The sequence below is a fragment of the Mytilus trossulus genome, chromosome 14 (assembly GCF_036588685.1).
Source record: "Mytilus trossulus isolate FHL-02 chromosome 14, PNRI_Mtr1.1.1.hap1, whole genome shotgun sequence".
NCBI lineage: Eukaryota > Metazoa > Mollusca > Bivalvia > Mytilida > Mytilidae > Mytilus > Mytilus trossulus.
The window spans coordinates 22483131-22509764 of record NC_086386.1 but is presented as its reverse complement, the minus strand read 5'-3'; the positions used below and the strand labels follow the sequence as shown (position 1 = coordinate 22509764).

At 32.4% G+C, this 26634-nt stretch overlaps 1 protein-coding gene across 1 annotated transcript; it reads right to left on the bottom strand.

Moving 5' to 3' along the window:
- Window positions 1-11345: 11345 nt before the first annotated feature.
- Window positions 11346-23727, bottom strand: LOC134697589 (probable serine/threonine-protein kinase roco6). The gene is made up of 6 exons (XM_063559873.1): window positions 23670-23727; window positions 22960-23217; window positions 21054-21266; window positions 11901-12446; window positions 11536-11642; window positions 11346-11378 (listed from the first exon to the last, which is right to left on the bottom strand). Exons 1-6 carry the CDS (start codon window positions 23725-23727, stop codon window positions 11346-11348), a joined length of 1215 nt encoding a protein of 404 aa, XP_063415943.1.
- Between the last annotated feature and the right edge of the window lie 2907 nt (window positions 23728-26634).

The window sequence follows — 26634 nt, the reverse complement described above, 5'->3', positions numbered from 1 at the left end:
AAAACATGGAATGCAAATGATATACATCTACGAAGTCTTGTATTAAGGACTATGGCGTCTCTTCCAACAGTAATAAGTGGATGTCATTGTGGTATAATCTGTCTAAGTTTTTACACATTCATGAAATGTATTTACATTTAAGAAATGCACAATTCTATAAAAGTACTACCCATCATACTTTCCATATGTTTATCTCAACACAGCCAATTAAAGGATATGTATAAACCTTAATAAAGTTCATCTGATGTTTACGTATGCAGAACCTAATTTAAGAATTGTAATATTTAGCAAATTTGTTTTTATCTGAAGTCAAGTTCGTACCATAGCACTTTCAGACTGAACTCTAAGGGCTCTTAAAAATGAAATCGAATTAAGACGGACATAGTTACATTTAACAACATGTAAAACTCTGGTGTTGTACTCATATCAAAATTCAAAATGTTAAAATAAAAGTTGAAGAAAACACTGAGACAAACACTACACGCTGTAAAACCTTATAATTTTTGTTCATGTTAAGATGCAAACTAGATATGAAGAACTACTCGCAAACCATGCGACTTATATATTTTCCGCCAAACTAATAAACGAACGAGGGAATGATGATTTTAGTCTTAGAGCTGGGATAACTGAAAAGAAAGTATAAGACTACCAAAGTCCACAAAACACTTTATTGCTAAATAGAAGACTACGGACACAAAGCACTACATAGACAAAGTATGAACTCAAATCATGCAGTTATCTATATAAAGGAACTGTTACCCTCGTGTCACCTATCAACAAAAGTGACGGGATTGTGTAAAGGAAAAAACATGATAATTAATAAAAGAAAGAAATCCCTCTTGACTATGTATAAATATTTTGATACACATAACTTACCAAAACCTATAAAATCACCTTTCCCAAGCTGCAAAACATAAATAAAGGTAGATAAAACAAAAAGTTACATGTATATGTTGCATACACAATTATCATTTTCATAAATGCAACGAATTTATAAGAAAACAACGAAGACGTATTTAAGTTGATAAAGGAACAGCAATAAATTACAACTATAGATAAAACAAAATAATAATCAAAGATTGATACAGCCTTGACTTCAACATATCATCTCAAATTGTTCAATGTTACTTTGATATATCTCTTCTGAATCTATGTAATGGTTTTAATCATGTGTAAACTACTGTTGACCGTGTTATGCAATGTTATTTTTGGATGGTTTGCTACTTTTTAATATGTAATACTATTATCACAGATATGACAGTGCCATTATTTCATTTTGACATGTATAAAATTATCCTTCTCGCATTTTGCATTTACAAAAAAACAAAGAATTATTTGAAATACAGTGAAATTTGTGTTTTCATGTATTGTTTTGAATCAGCGCACGGGTGATTTTCATTTACACTAAGGTTTGTTTAGTTATTGTTGTGTTCAGCTTTGAACTTCAATTTGTTTATATTTGATTTATAAATATACGATGAGAAGTTGATGGTATTGTTTCATATTTGACCTAATAAAAACACAGTTTTTTGTATTTTTTTATAACCGACACAAAATTTAAATATGTAACTAGGTAAGGGAAGACGTTTCTGTTTCTTTTTCATGACAAATGTTTACCTTGCAAAGTGTATGAATGTTTCCTCTACCAGTTGCTTCTATTGCATCCCTGATTCCTTTAAATGTCACTGCATGGCTATCCCTGCATTGTCGAATAACTTCAAAGTTCCATATCTTTGGATCACTTGTGTGTAATGTGTTATCGACGTCTGTAACCGATAATCCTAAATGTATTGCCAATTCTCTGACTTCATTAAAGCTGAACATTAATGACAACCGTCGTAGATGTAGGTCTGACGGTAGCTCTCTCAAAAACTCCTCGTTTGTCACTGTCATAAAAAGATAGCACGTGTTGAATGCAAACATCAAACAATAGAATATTCAACAGTGTCAACAGCAAGCGCAAAGTACGTTGATTTTATTGAACGAGGTATACTGCTTTCTTTTAACACGACGGGTGCCGTTTACGTTGCAGGAAATGCTTACCCTTCCGGATCACCTGATTTTACTCCCGGTTTTTAGTAGAGTTCGTGTTGTTTCCTATGTATCATTTGTAACTGTTGATGTAAATGCCCTTTGGTTTTGTTAGTCTTTGTTTACGCCTTGGTTTTGATTGTAATTGTTTTGCAGTTATTAACGGTTTTAGGTCAATATGTTTCTGGATTTCATTACAATCAGATTACTTAGACGTTTAATACATTAAAAAACTATCGAGCTGTATTGCAAGTTGAGCTTTTAGTTTTCAACTTTTCATCTTAAATTGAATTAAGTAAAAACAACAGCCATGTCCTATTTGAACGAACTGTCGGCATTCCAATGGAAACGAACGGGGCACCTCTCCATTCCTAAGTATTATTTTTTTTTGCATCTGGATATGAGTTCAATCAGACCCTTTTCAAAACACAAGAATATCAAACAAACCAGGTCTTTAAATTTCATATTCAGATATATTGATGTTTTCATTCCATCAGCAATCCAATCTTTTCTGGTATGGTTCCACTAAGATATCCCTTAGTACTAGACATTTAAGAATAAAAAAAAACACGGTTTCATCCAACTTATTCGTGTTATTATTAGACTAATACCTCGATTTGACACAAATGATAATGTTAGTATCGGAATCTATGAAAACAAGACACCTATAATTTTGAAATATTAGTTTTCCCCAACAGTGAAGCCATATACCAACTTAAACTGCATATGGGAAATACATGTTCAGACTTATTTAGTATTCAAGAGCTCCTATTCATACTCATGAAACCGCCATCAGTGTCTTATCAGAGAGTTATTGTACCAGGAGAATGCCAAAGAACGACTCGTTCTTTTTCCTGAAAAAGATTAGCGGAAGGTGCCAAGACCGTGTAGATATATATTTTGCATCACCTTATAAATTTATACACGATGGTTTTGAATTATAAATTCTTGATACTGACTTTGTTTATCATCTTTATAACGTGTTTTTGTTTTCTGATATTTGTCTGAATGAATATTTTCTGTTTAGTTTGTTTTGGTGATATCTATTTGACATGGCTCTGTAAATATACATTCCATAATTGTGTTATCGTTCTATGGTAAAATGTTGTATATTTCCTTTTATCTTTGCTAAATAAATGTGCTTTGTCTTTATGTCTTTTTGTTATATTATGAAACATATGACGTGGCTCTGTACTTATACGTCCTCTCATGGTGTAATTGTGTTATTGTTCTTTGATATTTTTTGTATTCTTGTCTATTTTTGTCTAAATTATTGCGTTTAAACAATTTTAACGAGATTAAGATATGGTTGATAAGTGACATTCGTTGGAGAAGGATAATAATGTTGTATGTCAACTACTGATAAACATAAATTCAGCCTTTTATGTGATATAAATCTGCTATGGTATGTCTTCCTATTCAACATTAATACACGATTACTATGCAATAATTCTTTATCGAACTGTATGTACTGTTCTATTTTCATGCTTCCGATTGCGTTCTGATGGTAGAGTGAACAGTAATTCCATAGTGATGTTACTAAATTTTTTTCAGATCTTTATTTGTTTCATAAGAAACATTTTTAAAAATATAATAATGATACATTGCTTACATTTTTTACATGATTTGAACTTTATGTAATCGTACGTAAGAAAGTCATTACTTCTAGAACGGGCGAATACTACAGAATTCAAAAATGCATTAACAAAATAAGAATACAATACCTGGACATCCTGGTTCACATCTATCTTCATCCTAATAGAAGTGAAGAAAAAAAACATAAGTATTGCTGCATCGCATACTGGAATTAAACAATTAGATATTAGGGTTACATTGACATACATAACTCACGGAATATAAACTTAACTGCAGGAATATAGACTTAACTACAGGAATATAGAGTCACTTAACTGCAGGCATATATACTTAACCGCATGAATATAGTTTTAACTGCAGGAATATAGACTCAAATAGAGGAATATAGACTTAACTGTAGGAATATAGACTTAACTGTAGGAATATATACATAATTAAAATAAAAGAAACATAACTGGAGGAATATAGAATTAACTATAATATTTGTTTGAATAATACAATAATTTTATTGTCAATTTACATTGGCTTGTTTTCACAATTTTCTTTTATGTTTTGAATCTTTCAGGACTGGAGTATTTTTGCATATGTAGTTGGATATTCCAGATTCTATTTTACCGAATCAGTTATCAGATTTGGATTTGTTTTCCGTCTCTAACATAATTTTGGTACGATTCTTACCTTTCCTGATATCCACGATTTGATCATATGTATGTTGTGTTCAATACCATGAGTAGAACATTTCCAGATTTTTCCTTCAAGATTTCCGAATGGTATGATGCATGGGTTATCTGGTGAGCTACAACAAACACTGGTCACAAAGGACTCATCATTAGTCTGACTCTGATCGCTACTTGTTCTGATATACAGCTGACTTATTTTCTCCAAGGCAGATGTTAGACATTCATTGATGCTGGAAGCAAGATCCCTCATAATGAGTGCGTTTGTTCTGGCATGAACAAGACGGACAGTTATCTTGTCGTCTTCGCAAAGAATATACATATCCAAGGAAGGGTCAATTGTGAACACTCCTGATCTATGGAATAGCATGTCTGCATTTGCTTCCCCATATGTCTTTACCGCCCATACAGATAAGCAGTAACTGATAAATCTGAAAGATAGTGCTGGTGGTATCATCAAAGATGTCGATTGAAAGGCAATGGCAATATTTCGTTGTGTCATGCCAGTGGAATGAAGGTATCCGGAATCATCATTACCTCGTACCATACTTGCAACATAGTAGAAGTCAGCAGGTATACGCGTTCGGTTAGAATCATATCTCTTTGGTTCTACCAATATATCCAGATGGGTCATGACATTTAATAAGTAGTCTTTGTCTTTGTAAAATTTCACATATTTTTTTCTCTTCCAAACTTCTTGTATTGCTTGTTTTGATACCACTCCTCTCATTCCCATAGCATCCCATATTTCTTCTCTTTTTCTGTCTCCTTTACAAAAGCGTTTGTCTGTAACAATTGATTTAAATGCATCTATGAGAAGTGTTGGGGACAAAATAATACGGTCGTCCAAATTAAGTTCATCAAAGTACAATAACTTGCCAATGGAATGTTGAAATTTCAGAAATACCTTCAACTCATCTTCTGACAACGGTCTTATAGGCTGCAATGCGTTTACTTTCTTTAAATGCTCTAGGGTAATCAAAGGAATGTTGCGTCTAGTCAGCGATGCAAATTCTAACTCTAAAGGTATAAAACATTTTGGAAGAAGTTCACCCCATGTTGGTTGCCTTTCTGATTCACTGATTATAACCTCCTTTATCTTCTCCATTTCTGTGTCATTTTTGTCTTTAGCGTCGACAAATATTTTATCCTCAATCACCAAATGTTGCATTAAAGGCGTTTGTTGAAACATCTCGTTGATTTCCGCAAATATTTCCTTTCGTCTATCTTCAACATCACGCTAAAAAACACAATGTTTCTATGCAACACTTTATATTTGATCAGAATTTCTTGTTAATAAAGTTATCATTTATCTGATGAATATTTTACGTCGTGTGAAATTGCATGGTTACAATTACACAATTTCTTGCATAGGGGCATTTCAAAATGGTAATCGTGACATTGAATTGTAAAAACAAAATCGAAAAATTCATAATAAAGACCCGGATTAAAAAAATAATGATATTTCTCAGCATAACCCCTTAAAAAAGTACTATGGAAATCAAGGCATAATTGTAGTTTCCCAAAAGTAGTAAAGTAATGATTATGGAGTAAAACCTAAAACAGTGAAACAATATCATGATGCATCAATAACGTTCATATAGTGTTTATCTGTTGTTTATATTTTTAAGTTCATATGCTAGTGACAGACAAACAAAGGCATCATGTAGATTTATTTAAGCCTTATCACGTTTGTTAAGGTTTTGTGAATCTTGTGTGTATATCACATTACATAGTTATGACATATACGTATTGTGTAAGAATTTTAAAATTAAAACACATGTAATAATCCTAGTTATTATGTTTGCTGTTTTATATAATACTCTTCATCATGTGTGAAATGGACGATATTGAGTATTAATAGTAAATCAATTATGAAATGAAACTTTTCTATTATTTACATTGTATACTGCTCGTCAAAGACTGAAAACGTAAGTATACGTATACCAAAATGACTTAAGATGGTGGGGATCTAAATTGAAATTCTTAATATATCTTAATAATTTGTTAAAATGTAGTTCACATCATGTCTTTATCTAAAATGTTTTAAAAAGTACGGTTGACAGTTTATTTTTAATGCTACGGGTTGTCCAATTTTGTATATAATGTATAGGGAAACCCAATTTTGTGTGCTAAAAAGAAAAATACACCATTGGAAGTAAATATAAAATATGAGAAGATAGCTCTGATAATATGCTTTCAAATGTAAATAAAATCAAACTTATTTTCTGGGTACAAAAGATAAAGGTAAATTTACAACACATTCTATTTGCAAAATTACTTTATGTGAGTTATCTCCCATTATATATGAGTTACCTTCCCTTATGTGACTAGGCCAATTATAAATAAATCTAACAAAAATTCTGTTTTTTTTTTTACAAAAGATATGTTCTTTACTAACACGACAAATCTTACTGGGGAATTACATAATACTCTCGTTATTTACTCACGTCATTAAAGTTCAAGACTTTTGTTATCAGCTTATTCAATTATTAAATCAAAATTTAACAATTTTTGCGCATGCGTGGATAGAGAAAGACGTTCACTTTTGGGTTCTGAAAGAAGTTGAATTTTCCTAAATAATATACATATTTTTGTTAAAATTTTAATAGAAATCATAACTATTGTGGTAAAAGTATACAATCAATCAAAAAAAAATCAGATTTAAACCTAATAATAACAAAATCAACACCTGAAAATTTTTATGAATGAACAAGATTTACCGCTAAAGTAAATCACATGACTTTGTACACCGGAAGTAAACAAACCACATACTACTTTCATCTTGCTGAACTATATTTGTCACTAACAAGGCTTTTCAACAATCCTGTACTCCTGAGTTGCCCAGGAGACGAAGATCTAACTTGCCTTCTCTGCTAACTCTATTTAAATACCAATCTTTTCACGAATCAATTTTCGAGCACAGACCAAAGAAATCATAAACAAATCCAGGTATGTTTATTTATATATTCATTATCTTGTCAATTACAGGCTCCTTATTTAGTATTCTTGATGCACAATCTAATTGCATAGTTAACAATGACAACTTTGTTACTCTCTCTAAGGCATCCCAAAATATGCTTATCAACTGTCACCAGTATAATAGATTAAGAATAACTCGAACACTGAAGGGAAAACCCGAAAATAAAGTAAAACTATATCTATGCCTCCTCCTTATTACAAACTCATCAGATACCGAGACCAATCCTGGCCCAAGATCACCAAGGTGGCCATGTGGTACATGCAAAAAAGCAGTTACATCTAAACACAAAGCTGTGTGCTGCGATAGTTGTGATATTTGGTACCATATAGACTGCCAAAATATACATTCACAAATGTACGAATGCCTGAACTCCAGCAACATTAGCTGGGAGTGTATTCAATGTGGAATGCCCAACATATCCACTTCTATTTTCAATAACAAGTCAATCATTTCACCAAATCCATTTGACAACCTAGATACATCCAATACATGTACAAGTATTGACACTAACACACAGGTACCGAATACTAATTCATTACCACCAAAGAAAAGTACTAAACCAAAAAGAAAACCTGCTACCAAACAAAAGTGTCAAAATAAAAAACCAAGATGGCCATGTGGTACATGCCTAAAAGCAGTAACATGGAATCAGAAGGCACTATGCTGTGATAGCTGCGATACTTGGTTTCACATTAATTGTCAGAGTATTCCATCTCACATCTATGAGTGTATGAATGCTAGCAATATTAGCTGGGAATGTACAAATTGTGGAATGCCAAATTTTTCCACTAGCTTATTCAACAACCAATCAAGCATATCATTAAATTCAAGTAGTAACTGGAGTATGAGTGATACATCACTCAATAACAGCTTAGGTGCTCCTCAGGCATCTTCATCGCCTTTGGCTAAGACTAAATCAAAACCAAAAGTCAAAACATTACAAAAAGCCACTACAAAAAATCATAAACCTATCAGGATACTTAACATAAACTTTCAATCTATACGAAATAAAAAAGAAGATCTCAATCAGTTAATTGATTCATCTAAACCTGATATAATTATAGGCACTGAAACATGGCTAGACAAAAATATATCATCATATGAATTCTTTCCATCAGAACTATTTAATGTCTATAGATCAGACAGACCACCAAATAAAAATAACCAAAGTCATGGAGGTGTACTTATAGCCATTAATAAAGAACTTATAAGCACAGAAGTAAGTGAACTTAAAACTGATTGTGAAATAGTTTGGTCTCAAATAAACATGACTGGTAGTAAAAACCTATTAATAGGTGCATATTACAGACCACCATCAGATAAAGGAACATCCTTACAACAACTAGAACTATCACTTAGTAGAATTAACCAATCATCAAATACTAATATCATGATTGGTGGTGATTTTAACTTAGGTCATATTGACTGGTCTATACCTCAGGTCATACCCGGTAAACCGGATGCTGAACATCACAATAAACTTTTAGAACTACTAGAAAATTTTAACCTTCAACAAATAGTTAATACACCAACTAGAAAAGAAAGAATACTAGACTTAATCCTAGTTAACAATCCAACAACTGTCAACAAAGTAAACACACTTCCACCACTAGGTCTAAGTGACCACGACATCGTCTATATAGAAACAGACACTTGGCTACGAAAAATTAGACAACATCCCAGAAAAATACTAAAATATGACAAAGCAAACTGGGAAAATATAGAAGCAGATCTAAAAAAAACTCTAGAAGAGCTTACTATTATGAACAATAACAACACTAGTACTATTAATGAAATGTGGGATTTATTTAAAAACAATATCACAAAATCAATAGATACAAACATCCCACATAAAATGTTAACATATAAACATCGACTTCCCTGGGTGCACAACAAACTCAGAAAAATGATAAATAAAAAGAATAAATTGTACTCTAAAATGAAAAAGGACAAAAAGCATATAGTAAAATATAAAAAACTAAAACAACAAGTACAACAAGAACAAAGACGTGCATATTGTACATACATAGAAAAAATGATCCTTGACCTTCCAACAAATGACCCGGACCTTAGTTACAGCAACCAATCAAAACCAAAGAAACTCTTTTCTTATATTAAATCAATCAGAACTGACAATAGTGGAGTTGCACCCCTAAAAAAAGAGGGCCAATTAACAACTGATACAAAACAAAAAGCTAACATTTTAAATGAGCAGTTTCAATCCGTCTTTACCACCGAAACGGCAAATAATATGCCTGATAAAGGGCCAAGTCCCCACCCAGTCATTCCATCACTCACAATTACCACACCTGGCATACAAAAACTCCTGCATAACATCAATCCGCACAAAGCCACCGGCCCAGATAACATCAGCGGCAGAGTACTTAAACAGCTTCAAAACATAACGGCACCAATCCTCACCATCATTTTCCAGAAATCACTTACAACTGGCTGTATACCATCTGACTGGAAACATGCAAATGTCGCACCAGCATACAAAAAAAGGGAAAAATATAACGCAGTCAACTACAGACCAATCTCTCTCACTTGTATCAGTTGCAAACTTATGGAACATGTCATTACTAAACACCTAATTAACCACCTAGAAAAAAATAACTTATTATACGACCTTCAGCATGGCTTCAGACACTCTAGATCATGTGAAACTCAACTTCTATCCTTCATACAAGAACTAGCTTCAAATTCAGACAATAACATCCAAACAGACCTTGTAATTATGGACTTTGCCAAAGCCTTTGACAAAGTCCCACATCAAAGACTCTTATACAAACTACATTTCTACGGTATACAAAATGAAACACTTAACTGGATCTCTGCCTTCTTATCAAACCGCACACAAACAGTTGTCCTGGATGGAGAGTCATCAGACATTGCTCCAGTTACTTCTGGTGTCCCACAGGGAACAGTTCTGGGTCCAGTTCTATTCCTGGTATATATTAACGACCTACCAGAATATTTGAAATCCAGTAAACTCAGACTGTTCGCAGACGACAGCATCATATACAAAAGCATCAAATCTAAAAAAGATTGTGATAGCCTTCAGGAAGATCTTGATGCTGCTGCAAAGTGGGAAGAAGACTGGCTGATGGCTTTCCATCCAGACAAATGTACAGTTCTCACTGCCTCAAACAAGAAAAATACCATCAAACACGACTACATCCTTCACGGCCACACTTTAGAATCTGTCTCCTCCGCAAAATATCTTGGAGTAACACTACAATCAGATTTAAAATGGACACAGCATACAAACAACATCATTGGTAATGCTAATAAAAGCCTAGGCTTTCTAAAAAGAAATCTGAAAACATCCATTACAAACATTAAGTCTCAGGCATATCTAGCACTCGTACGTCCTAAACTAGAATATGCTTGTTCGGTTTGGAACCCTCATACTGCTGAACAATGCAATAAACTTGAGATGGTTCAACGTCGTGCTGCTAGATATGCCTGTAATCGTTATCACAACACCAGTAGCGTTACAGACATGCTCCATACTTTAAATTGGCCTACCCTACAACAAAGAAGACTTAAAACAAGACTTATAATGTTTTATAAAATTGTACACCATATTGTCGCTGTACCATCAACATTACTCATACCAACAGACAATAGAACCCGACAACTTCATACACAAACTTACAGACATTTACTTACAGTTAAAGATTGTTACAAATATTCATTTTTTCCGTATACTATTACACAATGGAATGTACTACCTCCAAAGGTAGTACTTTCTCCCACTTTAAATATTTTTAGAGAACAGTTAACACCTACTGTTCTCTACAATATAGAACAGTAAACCTAGTAATTATGTAAATAGTATTAACCACATGTCATGTTAGTATTTGTTTATTTTTTGGCACTTTATTTTGTAAATATTTATTTATTATTATCCTACGCATGCGCAGCAGTTAGTAATCATCAACTAATGATGGATAACTGGATACCATAAGAAGAAGAAGAAGAAGAAGAAGAAGAAGGAAGACACCCGAGTCACCTTAAAATCCGTTTTTGTTTATTTTTTGGTAAATATGGGTTTAAAGTAAAGCCACTAACGTGCCATTATTGCACTAAAAATAAACAGTAAACTCATGATAACATTAAAAAATTACACATTCTCCTTTTTTACATCATTTATTTGTTTACGGAACAACAATATCAATCACAGTCAAAACCTTCCATAACTCCAATTGACGACAAACAACTTACGTATTTTATTATACTTACAGCGTTTACCTGATCTTTGTGCGTTAAAACGACCATAATTTTAGGAAATCCCTGAACACTTCCTTTACAGTATGTTACGATGGTGTTGATCCAAAATAACAGATAATCTGTACGAAGAAATAAGCAAAATAGCTACACATGATTGTGTAAAAATTACTAAAGGCATTTGAACACACCAATCATGATTTATATCTAAACTACTTGCTTTGTAAATCTTGCAATACTGAATATAAGTTTGAAGATGGTTAGAATTTCAAAAAAAAATTTACACATATTTTGAACACTTGAATGAAATTTGGTTTATTAATCTACTTAACATTAATTATAAAGATGTTTATTTAAACGAAATAACTGTATTCGAATACCTCTTGCTGTTTTATGTTCACTCTTTCCTGGGAGATACTGTTCAGACGGACAGGGATCATCTAGTGTTCTACTTCCATCTAATACAATCATGTATATAGCTCTGTATGTTAAAAATGTCTGATGAGTTGAATAGAAAACATCCTGTCCTCCAAAATCCCAAATAATTATTGGTGCTATCTTTTTGTTGTGCAACTGCTTTTTCCCAACTTTAGAAGACTTTTCTAAGAATTTTTCCTTTGTGATTGACACTTTGATTTCTTTGACTTTTTTGGCAACTCCAAAAAAGTTTTTAAGCCTTCTGATGACTCCAGGTTTAGTAACAGTTTCTATATGCATCTCTCCAGTGACCCCTGACTCCGGACGACAACCACCTGAGTTATCATCCATCGAATCAGTATTTTCTTTTTCTGATAAAAAGTCTGGTTGAAGTAGTTCGTTCCTATTTCTAGATTCATATGAACTTGTTCTGTTCGTAATCATTGAACTTAACTGCATATCTGAGCTAGGAAATTTGTCTTGTATGCCTGTCCCATATCCTGTATTCGCTAAACCAAATTAACAGAAAAAGAAACATAATGATTTTACATACAATGATTTTGGTGATGCATTGGGTAAATTTATATAGAAGGCAATACAAACATAGGAAGAAAAGAAAAAGCACAAAAGCAAATACGAAACAAAAAGAAAAGAAAAAAGCACAAAAGCAAATACGAAACAAAAAGAAAAGAAACCTAGAAATATATAAATATATATAAAGAAAGCCCATTAATCACTATAATACGTTTACACAGTATATTCAAATACTTGTTTGTACTAAACAGAAAGGAACATTTAGTACTATATTTGATCTGATGTTATAAAAGGATGGAACAGATTTTATCATTTCTATTTCTATAGCAGGGCATTTCAAAATGTAATTCTATGCGTCGCCTGTTTTTAGCATTATACAGATATTACAGTTTTTCTATATTCTGTTGTTATTATATTAACATCTACGTTCTAAAGGTAAAGAATAGGTTATTGTTCTAAATATAACATAATGTCATTATCTTTTACAATTTCAAAGAAATCATTAAAATACAAATACAATTCTTTAGCAATACTGTAATTTAGTCATGTGTACTATTGTTTGTCTGTTTTTTTTAAATTTTTAGCCTTGGCGTTGTCAGTTTATTTTAGATTTATGACTTTGACTGTCCCTTTGCTATCTTTCGTTCCTCTTTTAGACATTATGATAAGTTCCGTATTTCTTCATACAATATATGTTTATACTATTCAGTGACTGTGTTTTTTATGCTTAATGAAAGATACTGTTTTTTTATTCTGAAGGTGGATATTATATAAATAACACATAGCTGAGAGGGTGATAGAGCAGATTGGTACCCCGAGAAAACATTGTCAACCGTGGCGAAGCCAAGGTTGACAATGCCTTTTCGAGGGGTTCCAATCTGCTCTATCACCCTCTCAGCTTTGTGTTATTTAATTTATTATACTGAATGTCCTATCATTATTGGCTTTTATAGATTACTTTTATTTTAAAAGAATTTTCTATGACGTCACGTTCATAACAACGTTACGGGCATCAGAAAAAGAAAAAAAAAGTCAAGCAAGATGTTTTATTTTATTTATTTTAACAGTTGATAATAAAATCTGAGCCAACACGATTAAGCATTGTATTTAATTCCTTGATGTAAATTCAATTCATTGTTCTTTGAATTGTCGATTTCTGATTGGTCTAAGCGAGAGGTTAATATTAAAAAAAATTGTCACCCGCTCAGCCATGTGATAGAGTAAATTGACACCCTCGTCTAAGCCAATCAAAATATGGCATTTTAACGTGAAGTATAATAAATTTATATGATTATATGGTAATTTAAATAAAATTGAATTATAGTTTATACATATTTTGATAAATTCCCATGATTTAACTTCCGCTGGTTTGTTTTCATTAATGTTAAGGTCAGCTTGTTAGCTTGTCAGCTTGTCAGTTCTGTTTTAATTAGAGATTAAGGGATAGGTATTATATCATAAATGGGAAACAGCTTGATGACAGCATAGGTGTTATCAGACATGTCAGAGAATCATCTGTATATAATTTTGATAGGATGGCAGTTGTCGTTTGAGAATTGCACTGTTAGCAGTCATATTTTTACTTGTGGATAATTTATTCATACAATTTTACTTTTTGTTCTCTTCAAGTGTACAGTATATTAATTGTGAATCAAAACTGGACATTATATTTTAGTGGATTAATACGGTTTTTTTTCATTGGACTTGTCATCTGGAAACATATTCATATAGGAGTGCGTCCTGTTAAAGTGTTATACGATGATGACTGATGTTCCCATATTTTGACTATTTTATTGATTGTGACTGTTTATTTAACGCATCATGTAAATGTAACGGAATTTGATGAGACTGTTATTAAAGTGAGAGGGTTAGCGCTATAGAACCAGGTTTAATCCACCATTTTCTACATTTGAAAATGCCTGTACCAAGTCAGGAATATGACAGTTCTTGTCCATTCGTTTTTGATGCGTTTTGTTCTTTGATTTTGCCATGTGATTATGGACTTTCCAAATTGATTTTCCTCTGAGTTCAGTATTTTTGTGATTTTACTTTTTTCGTACCATGGATAAGAATTTTTGTACTTGTTTTTAAGTTTCGTTAATAACGACTTCATTGATCAACCTATCCTAGTGATTGTTTTAAATTTTTTATTTTTTTTGCCGTAATGGGTCCGGTCAGTCGCAGACCTTCGGGACAACCACAATACGACCCGGCATTGAAAGAAAATTGGACTCTATTAAGACTTCGCCAAGAAGTAACTAGATTAAAACTTAAAGTGCCAAAAAACGCCAAAAGGTTGACCTTAGTGAGAATTCTTAATAGTGTTGAAGACTCTTCGCATAGTGACAATACAACAGAAACAGTGGATATATCAGACATAGCAGATGAAGCAAATACCATATATGGTGGTGCGCGATCCCATAATGCACCAGTTAGGATTCAAGAGGATCACGTGGCTCCAACTAACGGCACTTCATCAAATGAAGGAAGAACTCTTATAAACTTAGTTTCGAGACTATCGTCGACCGTACAGTCTCTACAGCAAAATGTGTCGGCTTTAAACGGGAAGGTGAACTCACTTTTAGTGGTACAACCTAATACTCGTCAGGAAGAAGCTGCTGTCCCTACTTTCACTTCAACCGGAAGTGGGCATAGTAAAGATATAAACAACTCGGGGAATTCCCATAACTTGGAGTCGGCATATGCATCTTTAAATAGAACCACAATACCAGCAGCGGCAGCGAGAAGTGTGAGAACGTCTAGGGGATATTCAGCGGAAACTCTGACATTCGTGGAGACTATTTATCCCCAGCTGAGAAAGAACATAATATCAGGTTTGGACATTAACCTTGCATCCCTCCTTATTCCGTATAACGTGGTCTCGGGGACTAGTGAAATGTTTGATTGGGATGATAAGAATTACAAAACTGACCCTAGGCTAACTAGATCTCTTTCCATTGGAGAGTTCATCTAGGCGTTTAGTATATATAAAAGTCTAAGGTGCTCTGCCTTCCCCCACATGAGAAGTGAACTCGATATTTATGAGGGGGATATAGTCGATATGGCCTCTCGCTACCCAGGTAAGGGTTTTTACGAATACCACAGGAGATTTTCGTTAGATGCCGCAGCTCATATGCGTTTTAACAACATAGCTGTGGATTGGTCTATTAGAAATAATACTCTATTTTTGCAAATACACGTCCGAACAGTTGCAACCTTTGCGGTAGCACGTTCCACACTTCTGGTTTTTGTAACCAAACCAGTCAGAGTAGCAGAGTAAGGAATGATGAATCTGTAGACTCCTATGGAAGAAACAGATCATATCATTTAGGTCGAGAAATTTGTAATAATTTCAATGGCATTAAAGGATGTTCAGTTATAAGGTGTCGCAATAAGCATGTTTGTTTGAACTGTCAAGGGGAGCATCCAAAAACAATGTGTATTCAGTCAAAAAACGGCAACAATGGGCCTCAGAGGATCGGGTCCAACAACCAAAAGAAATTTTAGATCCCCAAATGAACTTCGACTTTTCAGTATCTACACCTATTAGAATTAACATTTTATCCAAACATTTGATTGATCATCCTGACCCTGATTTTAAGCAGTATTTAATTGACGGATTAAGTTCAGGGTTTCATGCAGGATTGATGACTCTACCTTCTAGCTCGATTATTTGTAAAAATCTGAAATCAGCTTTATCAAACCCATCATGTGTATCCGAATTATTACAATCTGAGGTATCTTAGGGGTATTTGCTGGGACCTTTTGATAGTTTCCCATACACAAACTTTCGTATCAATCCTATTGGACTTGCCGAACACAAATACAGTAAAAAGAAGCGTTTGATAGTTGATTTGTCAGCACCACATGAAAATGTAGATCACCCTAGTTTAAATGAATTAATCGACAAAGAAGAATTGTCTTTACAATACGTTACTATTGATGATGCAATACATTTAATCAAGAAATTAGGTTCTAAGTCATGGCTAATTAAAACCGATATAACTGACGCATTTAAAATTATGCCTCTAAAACAGGACTTGTGGCCTTTTCATGGAATACAGTGGGATAATAAGTTCTATTTTTTTCAAAAGGTTAGTCTTTGGATGCAGATCTAGTCCAAAAATATTCGACACACTTTCTACAGCTATATGTTGGATTGCACAAAATAAATATGGTATAAAAAATATACTACATCTGCTAGATGATTTCCCGGTTATTGATCCTCTAGAAGCAAATGCACAAGCAACTATGACCAGATTGTTAAATATGTTCAAAGAATTGGGTATACCATTTTTAGCTAAGAAAACAGAAGGTCCTTGCGTAGTCTTAGAGTATTTGGGTATATCCTTAGACACAAATAAAATGGAAGCTCGTCTACCTAGAGAGAAAATTGTTAGAATTAAAGAGATAATTGACAGTTTTAGTAGGCGAAACAAATGCACAAAACAAGAACTATTGAGCCTTTTAGGGCATTTGAACTTTGCTTGCAGAGTAATTGTACCTGGGAGGTCTTTCGTATCACATCTGATTAAGTTGTCCACTAGGTTAAAAAACTATCTCATCACGTGCATATCAAAGCTTGCAGACCCGATCTAGTTATGTGTTCAAAGTTTCTGAATAATTGGAATGGAGTTTTTTTTCTGAATGACAACATAATTAAGGCTGCAGACATCCAACTATTTACAGATGCAACATTAACTTCTTTTGGTGGATTCTACCAAAATCATTGGTTTCAAGGCAATTTTCCGGAAGATTTGATATTAACAGAAGAATCCTATTTTGCATTTTTCGAACTTTATCCCATCGTTATGGCTTGCGTACTTTGGGGGCATTATTGGCCTAGAAAACGTATTCTTTTCTATTGTGATAATCTAAGTGTGGTTGAAATTATTACTAAAGGTCGTTCAAAGGTTCCAAGTATAATGAAGTTAATGAGGAAGCTAACTTTTCATTCCGCCATGCATAATTATGTGGTTCATGTACGACATATTCCTGGCACACAAAATTCAATAGCAGATTCAATTTCTCGTTATCAGATGGAGAAATTTCGAAAGCTGGCACCAAAAGCAGATCAGATACCCACACCTTGCCTAGCTCCAGCTCATTTGATTATGGTCTAATTAAACAAGTTGAAGAACTATGGGAGGCATCCTTATGTATAAGTCCTAGAAAGACTTATAATTCTGGATTTTTATGTTTTAAAACATTTATGGCTATGACTAATCAGCATCATATAAATAGTGTGCCTATAATAGATGAAGATTGCTTAATTTATTTTGTAACCTATTGCAAGAATTCTCTTAAGCTAGCCCATGCTACAATTAAATTGTATTTAGCAGGAATTAGGCATAATTATTTAAGAATAGGACATCCTGACCCTTTGTCAAATTGTGCACGCTTAGAGTGTATATTAAGAGGTATTAAAAAGTCTTAGAACAATGTTAAACAAAAGAGATTACCTATTACATCTCAAATTTTGAAACAATTGTGCTGTATGTTACAGCAAGGAGTTTTTTCTCCATTCGTCGACTTAATGTTACAGTGCTCTTTTAATCTAGCTTTTTTTGGATTTCTCCGATGTGGTGAATTTACGTATAGTAGTAAAATTGCCAGGCAGGACACACTTTTAATTCAAAACATTGATTTCGATTTAAACTTTCAAAATTTCACAGTACATCTGAATTCCTCCAAATGTGACCCATTTCGAGAAGGTATTAACATTACTATTTTTGAAAATGATATTTTCAGCCCAGTTGATTTGATGAGAAGATATATACAAGTAAGAAAAAATCATGGAGCTAGGCCAGATTCTTATTTATTTGTTAACGATGAGTATAATAACGCTCCTTTGTCTAGAGATACATTTATAGCTCGGCTTCGAGCGTCCCTGTTCAGATTAGGGTATACTGATAGTAAATTTTGTTGTCATTCTTTTCGAATTGGAGCTGCTACATCAGCTGCAGCCGCAGGGGTCGAGGACCATATTATTCAGACTTTAGGAAGATGGTCATCCGATTGTTATATACGTTACATTAGAACTGACCCAAAAACTGTTTGCAAAGCACAAAGCAGAATGTGTTGTTCCTAAATTTTTGATACATGTTCAGTACTATATCAAAGAGTTATAAAAACTACATTTTGTTGAATCTATATAGTATGGTTTTTTATTTTATGCGTTTTCATTTTCATATATAAATTCCATTAAAGTACTATTCTCTTTATGGTATATGGAAAATTTTGTATTATCATTATTATATATATATATATATATTTTATATGTATATGTATCATTTCTTGGGGGCTTTCACTCATGCTACTCGTTTTAATTTGGCCTACTTAATTTCAGGGAAATTATTTTCCCCCAATTCATTAATACATTTTATTATTTATGTAGGCTTTGTTTTATTTAAGGGTGATAATTAAGTTATTTTTTGTACCTGTTGGAACCTACCGCAGGAATTCTCATTTTTCAAATTTATACTTGTCTGGGCTCTACCAGTCAGGTTCTAATAGTACCTGTTGGGATCTACCACAGGAATTCTCAGTTTTCAAAATTCATACTTGTCTGGGCTCTACCACTCAGGTTCTAAAAGTACCTGTTGGGATCTACCGCAGGAATTCTCAGTTTTCAAAATTCATACTTGTGTGGGCTCTACCACTCAGGTTCTATAAGTACCTGCTGGGATCTACCGCAGACATTCTGATTTTTCAAATTTATACCTGTTTGGGCTCTACCAGTCAGGTTTCTTAAATTAATTTTTCACCTGTCAGGGCTCTACTGCAGGTTCTTAAATTGCATAATTTAGACAATTTACTTTTTAATTAATTTAAAAATTGTTTTGAGTAGGTAGTGTTTTTTCATATGGTTATTTTTATTGTAAGTTTTAACGAGTAGCCCCCTAGAAAGCCAAATGATACATTTATTATTATTTTCATATGTATTTAGTATAAAAGATGTAGAAATGATTGTGAATATGATTTTAGTATACTGTGTATACAATAGTGTTTTAGTATACTAGTTTGTTAATAAAATTAGAATAGTTATTATAAAGTTTTGCGTATGATATCAGTATCCTGTACGGCAAGATATATGTTCCATCCTAGTTGAACATTTCCTTTTCTACTCTAAGCATCTATAGAAATATAGATAAATGTGGTATGATGCATGAGACTAGTTATTGTCTATAAGGACACATCAACTGTTCTTGTGGTATGGTATATATGTATGAGACTTGTTAGGTTTTAGGCGGAGATTTCTACTTTTTCTATGTGGTATGGTTCTTGAGACTTATTTATGTACTTAAAGACATTTACATTTGTATGTGGTATGGTATATAAGAATTGGTAGCATTTATTAGGAGACATCTATTTTTCCTTGTGGTAGGGTACAGGAGACTTGTTAATGTGCTTTAGAAGACACCTACTGTTTTATTGGTATGGTATATTAGACTTTTCAGTGTTCAAGGAGACTTCTATTGTTCTGAAAGTTATAGGTATAAATGATTGTATATGTTTAAACAGAGTAGCGAATATCCTTAATGTTTCATCGTGTGTCACAACTAGAGATTGTCATCTCGGTGATGGTTTACTAATCGAATACTAGTTGGATCTACTGGGTGATACTCGGGTACTCGCTCGGAAAAACATTCCTATATGAAAACACTGAATTGTACCCATTTTACGTATTTTGGGACGTTATCTCGTGGTCTTAAAGCCCTAAACAACATAACCAAAGACTAGATAATAGTCCCAGTGAATGTATACCATGATAAATATCTTATTTACTACATATACTAGCCATGTATTGTATGGCATTACTTTTTTCACATACTATATATTTTTTGCATGTTGATGGATATTTGATATAACTAAAGCAGAATTTTAGATTTCATGATTAACTAAGAGCATAATTGTTTGAATATTGATTTTCTATTTTTTTTTTGTAAGTTTCATGCTTCTCAAAAATCACTACTGAATTGACCAAATCACTCTAAAGTGAATTATATAGTTTTATAGTTTTGGATGTCTTTTGTCATTTGAGTTTGCCGTCAGATTATGGACTTTCCGAAGTTTTTTGATTTTCATTCATTCATCTTTTCATTGATGTTTATAACCAGCAAATTTTAAAGTAAGAGAAAACTTAAAAAATATTTATTCGTTCTGAGTTTTTATTGTTGACGTTTGATTTCTGCTTTTTTGTCGGGTTTTTGTCTCCTTGAAGCACTCCCCGCCTCGTTCTTTTGTTGGTTATTTAGAAATCATTGTAATCCCAAGACACGAATCTTAGTTATTGATTACACGAAATTATTTTGAATGAGGATCAATATAACATAGCAATACTCTAGCTTCTTTTAAAAGTACCACAAAGTAGGTTACCGTCACAGTTTCAAAATAGTCCGGTAGCATAATAAGGTGACATTAGGTCACAACTAGAAATGACTAACTTACAGAGAGAAAAAAAGTTCTTCATAAGAATAAAAATATAATTTGCAAGTGAAGCTCAACTTAACAAAACAAATGAATAAACTACTTCTACATGTCATCATACGGTATCGTAGTAACTTTATTTGATAGCAAACCTTCATGTTCTGGCCATTCAGATGGTGTATCGGACGACAATGTGTCGTTTGGTTTATGTTGTAGGTTTCTTTTGCTTCCCGGGATTGATTTTATTTGTGCCTCGACTGGTACATCTTGACTGGATGGTGTTGAATCATCTAATTTAACACTTTTACTAAGTTTTTTTTCTTTCAAAAGGGATCTGCTAACGGTTATTTCTTCCAGGGAGAAATCTGAAATTGATATGTACAATACGTTATATAACAGCATTCACTCTAGTCATAATTATTATTGACATATTAATTTGTTTACAAGTGTAGCAAGGGGTGTACATTATATTTGTATTAAATAGTTATGATGTCATGTTAGATGCGTGCGTTTCATTTTATTTCGATGTTTTAAATGATAATTCAGAACTGTCAATAAAAGTTAAACTCGTATATATAAGGTCAATAAATGATATGTGTGTACATATATACAAAATACACAACCAATGTCAGATATTGATAAACCTTACATTATGAATCTCAAAAGGCGACATTTGATATTGTTTTTATACTGCGCTAAAAATTGAGACAATTACATTGATGACTATTTCAATATCCATACGCTACTTTGTTTAGCTATAAAAATATACATAACATACTTACTCCAATTGTGTGTGTTTTCCTCCATACTAGTTCATTATCAAACTTAATTAATAGATTTCATGTGCATTTGTGTTGAACTAGTTAGGCTTCTATGCATAGAATACTGCTATCAGTGTTTATACTTATGAAATAATATTGACTGTTTCTTTTAGACAACCAGTTTGGACGAAAGCGTAATAAAACCAGGTGTCATTATAATTTACTTGAACATGTTGAATAACAAGCTTAAGATGTATGATTATGTGTACCAATATTAAGATTATTTAAAGTTTACCAGTAATCGTATATTATGGTCTCATCTTAGTAAATGGTGTGATTTCCCATTTTAATAACAAAACTACAGGCCCAGCAAATCACCCCGAGGACATGTGAAAGAATGTAGTTACATTTGGCCATAACAAAATGCCTGTTTATTAGTTTACCAGTTACATATAAATGTATAAAGAACGTTCCTTTGTATGTACAACGTAACTTAAAACATGGGCATGTCAAACAAATTGTCACATTAAAGACATATAACAGTTGAAAATCGAAATAAAAGAAAAAAATAACATTGAATACAAATAGTGTCCACAAACCTGAAACAGTTATGTTGATCCTGAAAGGTGTAGGAACATTTAATAATAAGACCGTATACTTATCAACGAAATTGGTGCTATGAGCCAAATCTAATAACGTACATTGACACCCAGATGTTTTGAGAGTCTACAATTTTAAAATTGATTATTTCTAGGGCGAGGTAGTCATTTTAGAGAAAGTGTTTCTATCAAACATAGCAATATTTATTGACAGAGGATGAGGCATTGATGCCCCAGTAGACAGGAAAGTACATTTTGTATTTTTATATACGACTATGTACAAATGTATTGCTTACTTTGTGTTTGAACATTGGTAATCATCTGTACCCTTGATTTATGTTATTCGAAACCAAAGTTTTAATTATTTCTTTTTTTCAGAAAACAATTATAATATGCATATATAAGTCTTGTTATTCCTTCTACATTTTCGAGAAACCTATCTTGTTATTTGTCATATATTCAGAATTATACAAAAAACATGTTATTGCAAGAGAAAGCAATGAAAGAATATGTATCATTCTTGAAAGATTTTGAAAAATGTAGTATACTAGCTAATGGCGTAGCATCAGGACATAGAAATAATACCCACAATATAAAATTGTGTTTCAAGTTATAGCCTGAAACTGATGCGTTACTTCAATATTGTCAGACAAAATTCAATATTTTTCTAGCATTTGTATTGTAAGTTAGAGTTTCACCTTGATGTCCACCATGCCATTCCTTTGATTCACGGTCCATAAATGAAAGACCATTGTATAATTCTATCCCATCGGTTGAAATTCTTAATCTGGTGGGCTGTTTTCCGACAAGATATCTGGCTAAAGTTGTCTTCCCGGTGCCCTGTTCGCCAGCAAGCATAAGTCTTGACTCATAGTGAGGATAGCTTTCTCCTTTCAATAAACTAGAGAAGACATGGGCTGATTTCTTATCAAATTTGTTAACTTCAGCAGGAAGACCTAAATTGAATTATAAAAATGGTAGTTTTAAAAAATATGCAAATATTATTCCTTACATACAAGACAGTTAGCCTTGTTTGGTGAGGATGTGATTAAGAGAGTTAAATAGACACATATGTATTCATATCTTTATGCATCAATATACAGTACCCTTATTTGTTTCCACTTGCATCTAAAAGTCCTTTAACGACATTGTATGTCTTGTGTGTTGCATTATCAGCAATCTTGAATTAATCTATCAAATCATTTATAATATTTCTGATATTTCTCTGCTTTCGTTTCTTTATGTAATTTGTCTTTTAGTTATTGGTGTTACACATGCCTTAAAATGTACATTTAATACGGAAGTGCTTTTCAATTTAAAATCAAACGAAGCTTATATACTAGCATTTGGAAAGATATTTGTAAAAGAAAACAAAGTGATATTTATAGAATCTTAACTTTCAGCTTACGTTTCCATGCAGTTAATAGATGCAATAATAGCAACAATAATGATCTCAGGAACTCCATGTGTTTTTGTTTGTAAGAACGATGAGTTCAGCATTCGGGAAGGGTAATTGATACACATTTATAGATTGTATAAACTTATACAATTTAAATATGAATTTGAGAAATGAAATTCGAGCATCACTGACAAGTTCAAACGAACGTCATAATTAACATGTAAGAATAATCGTCAAAAGAAAGTTACTGATTTTTTTCTATTAAAAATTGGTGTTTTTTCTCCCGAGTTTGGGAATCAGACTCAGGATGTTTGATCCCCTAATCGAAACAATAAGCATTTTGAAAAATAATTGTGGAATAATAATGCAGTATCAAAACCGACAAAAAAAATAAACGTTCCGTGACCTTGTTGGTATTTTTTTGGTAAACAATCAATTAAAATTTATCGGGCAAATTTGTTTTTGAAAAATTTCATAATTTGAATTTTTTTAAAAAAACTGAAAAAACAAGGATTCTATAAGATTTACAAAAATGAGTTTTTGAAAATTATGAAATGAACATTAGGTGTTAGAGATGAATATTTTCCTAGACACTGCATTAATAAAACGAAAGAATTCCGAATAACTTACAAAAAGTCAACAAGATCAGCAAAAATTTCAAAAACATTGATACAAAAGAAAAAAGAAATAAAAAAAATCCCTCATTTCGTCATGGTGTGTTACCAAAGTAATCCATAATTTTTGACACGATTTTATTATCTAAGCAATGTTTAAAGAACTTTGAAACCATTATTTATATATTTTGAAATCACTATATTAAGGATGAAGTATTGACAATATTTTGCACAAGTTTCTAGCCTTAGAAATTATAAGTTCAATTAGTTAAGATATACTCCTGATCATAAAATCGGATGTATATGAATTGATAAAAACGCTTTATTGATAATGAACGTCTGGTTTGATCTGTACTTATATTTAAATAAATACTTGTTTTGATGTAGCGTTGGTTTGTTATCGTTGAAAGGAACATGACGACGTACATGGCTTATATCTTTTTAAAATAATGATCTCTTAGCACGTCACAAAATATAGATTTGACTATTATGATAATTCTGTTCATTCTTATATTTTTTTCTGGATTCACAATAAAAGCCGAAATCAAATAGTTGTACAGTTTTTGCCAATGTTCACAGCTTTCATGATTTGTAGGACATAGTCTTTCTTGAGACTTCTGTTATAAATTACAACGTTAGATATAACGGTTTCATATTTCGTTAAGGAAAAAAATAGGGCTAGCTTTTTTCTAGTTTGCAACACGACGATTAGCTTGTATAAAGTGATAAGAAGTTAGCATATACAAGATTATTTTTAATAAGTTGTATTCCATTTAAAATTTTATTTAATATTAACTTGGAACCTTTGAAAAAGGTTGTAATCAAACGCTTGGAAAACCATGCAGGATTGTTTAGCTATTTGTTATTACCAGAGAACAAATGTTCAACACAAATAAGTGATGAAATTTCTGGGGTTTTTTTAATTGTCAAAGAAATTGGTTTAAATCAACATAATAATATAAATCAACACTCTTGCAGATTTGTTTTTGTATTCCTATGAAGTAGAATTTATCCAAGGGCTTGTACAGAAATGAGAAAAGAAATTAGCCTAATCTTTTAATTTCACCTTTCGATATATTGATGATGTACTGTCTCTTAATAATAATAGATTTAGTGATCACTTACATTTGATATATACAAGTGAATTGGAAATAAAAGATGCTACCGATACAGATAAATCTGCTTTATATTTAAACCTTTTTTCTTGAAATGACTACTGATTGTAGGTTAAATACCAAAATTTATGACAAACGAGATGTTTTTAATTCCTTTAGTCAATTTTCCATTTATGTGTTGCAACATCCCAGCGGCACCAGCATATGGAGCATATGTATCTCAATTGAAACGTTACTCTAGAGCTATCTCAAAGTACGTTGATTTTTTTTAACGTGGAATACTGCTTTCTTAAAAGTTGCTACGACAGGTCTATGAATAAATTTAATTAAGGTCATCACTCAAGAAATTATCACGGTTACCATTATGAGCTGGTTTGCCAGTCTGACAAAAGTGTGTCAGAAATCATATCCAATAGTTTTCCTTAGTCACAATAACCTTCCATCATTATCGAAGTGAACAAAGAAAAGATCCTAATTTCACGATCACTGTCAAAATTTAAGTATTGACATGATATTAACTACCTTTCTTTATTTGTCCGTTGATCAATTTGGTATGAAGAACCACGGTTTTATCCCCCCCCCCCCCCCAACCCCTCTTTTTTTTAAGTTAAGCGGTTGCTCCTTTATAAAATCCATTTTGATGATTTGCAGTAGTTTAAAGATACTAAAGATGTCTCGGTTACGCATAAGAAATCGTAGGCTGCAGCAGCGTGCTTACAGACGAAGAAAAATGATTTGAGATATAAGGGATCACTACCTTTTCATCTTTTCAAATTGTATTTCTTCTCCAAGAAGTATTTGGCAAATGGAGGGGGTAATATTTTTTTATTGATTGTTTTAAGTTCAATTGGGCGGTTCTGAGATACTATCAGCCTTTTATAGCTGACTATGCAGTTTAGGCTTTGCTCATTGTTGAAGGTCGTACGGTGACCTGTTTATTTCAATGTGGTTTTGGTCTCTTTTTTAAAAACGAATAAATATATCAATTAAGACAAATATTTCTATAAAGAATTTTATAAATAATTGTAATAAAGATCAATTTTATTCAAAGATCGTTTCTTTCTTAAATATATAACTAAATATAAACTACATGAAAATAGTACACACCGCCTAAGATGTTTAAGTTAAGTTATATTCAAGTCAACAGTTTGATTTATTTTTCTATCAGAATATGTACTTTTATATGAATAATCAGTTTGACTTAACAACCTATGCGATTCATGGAGTTACAAATATATAATACTC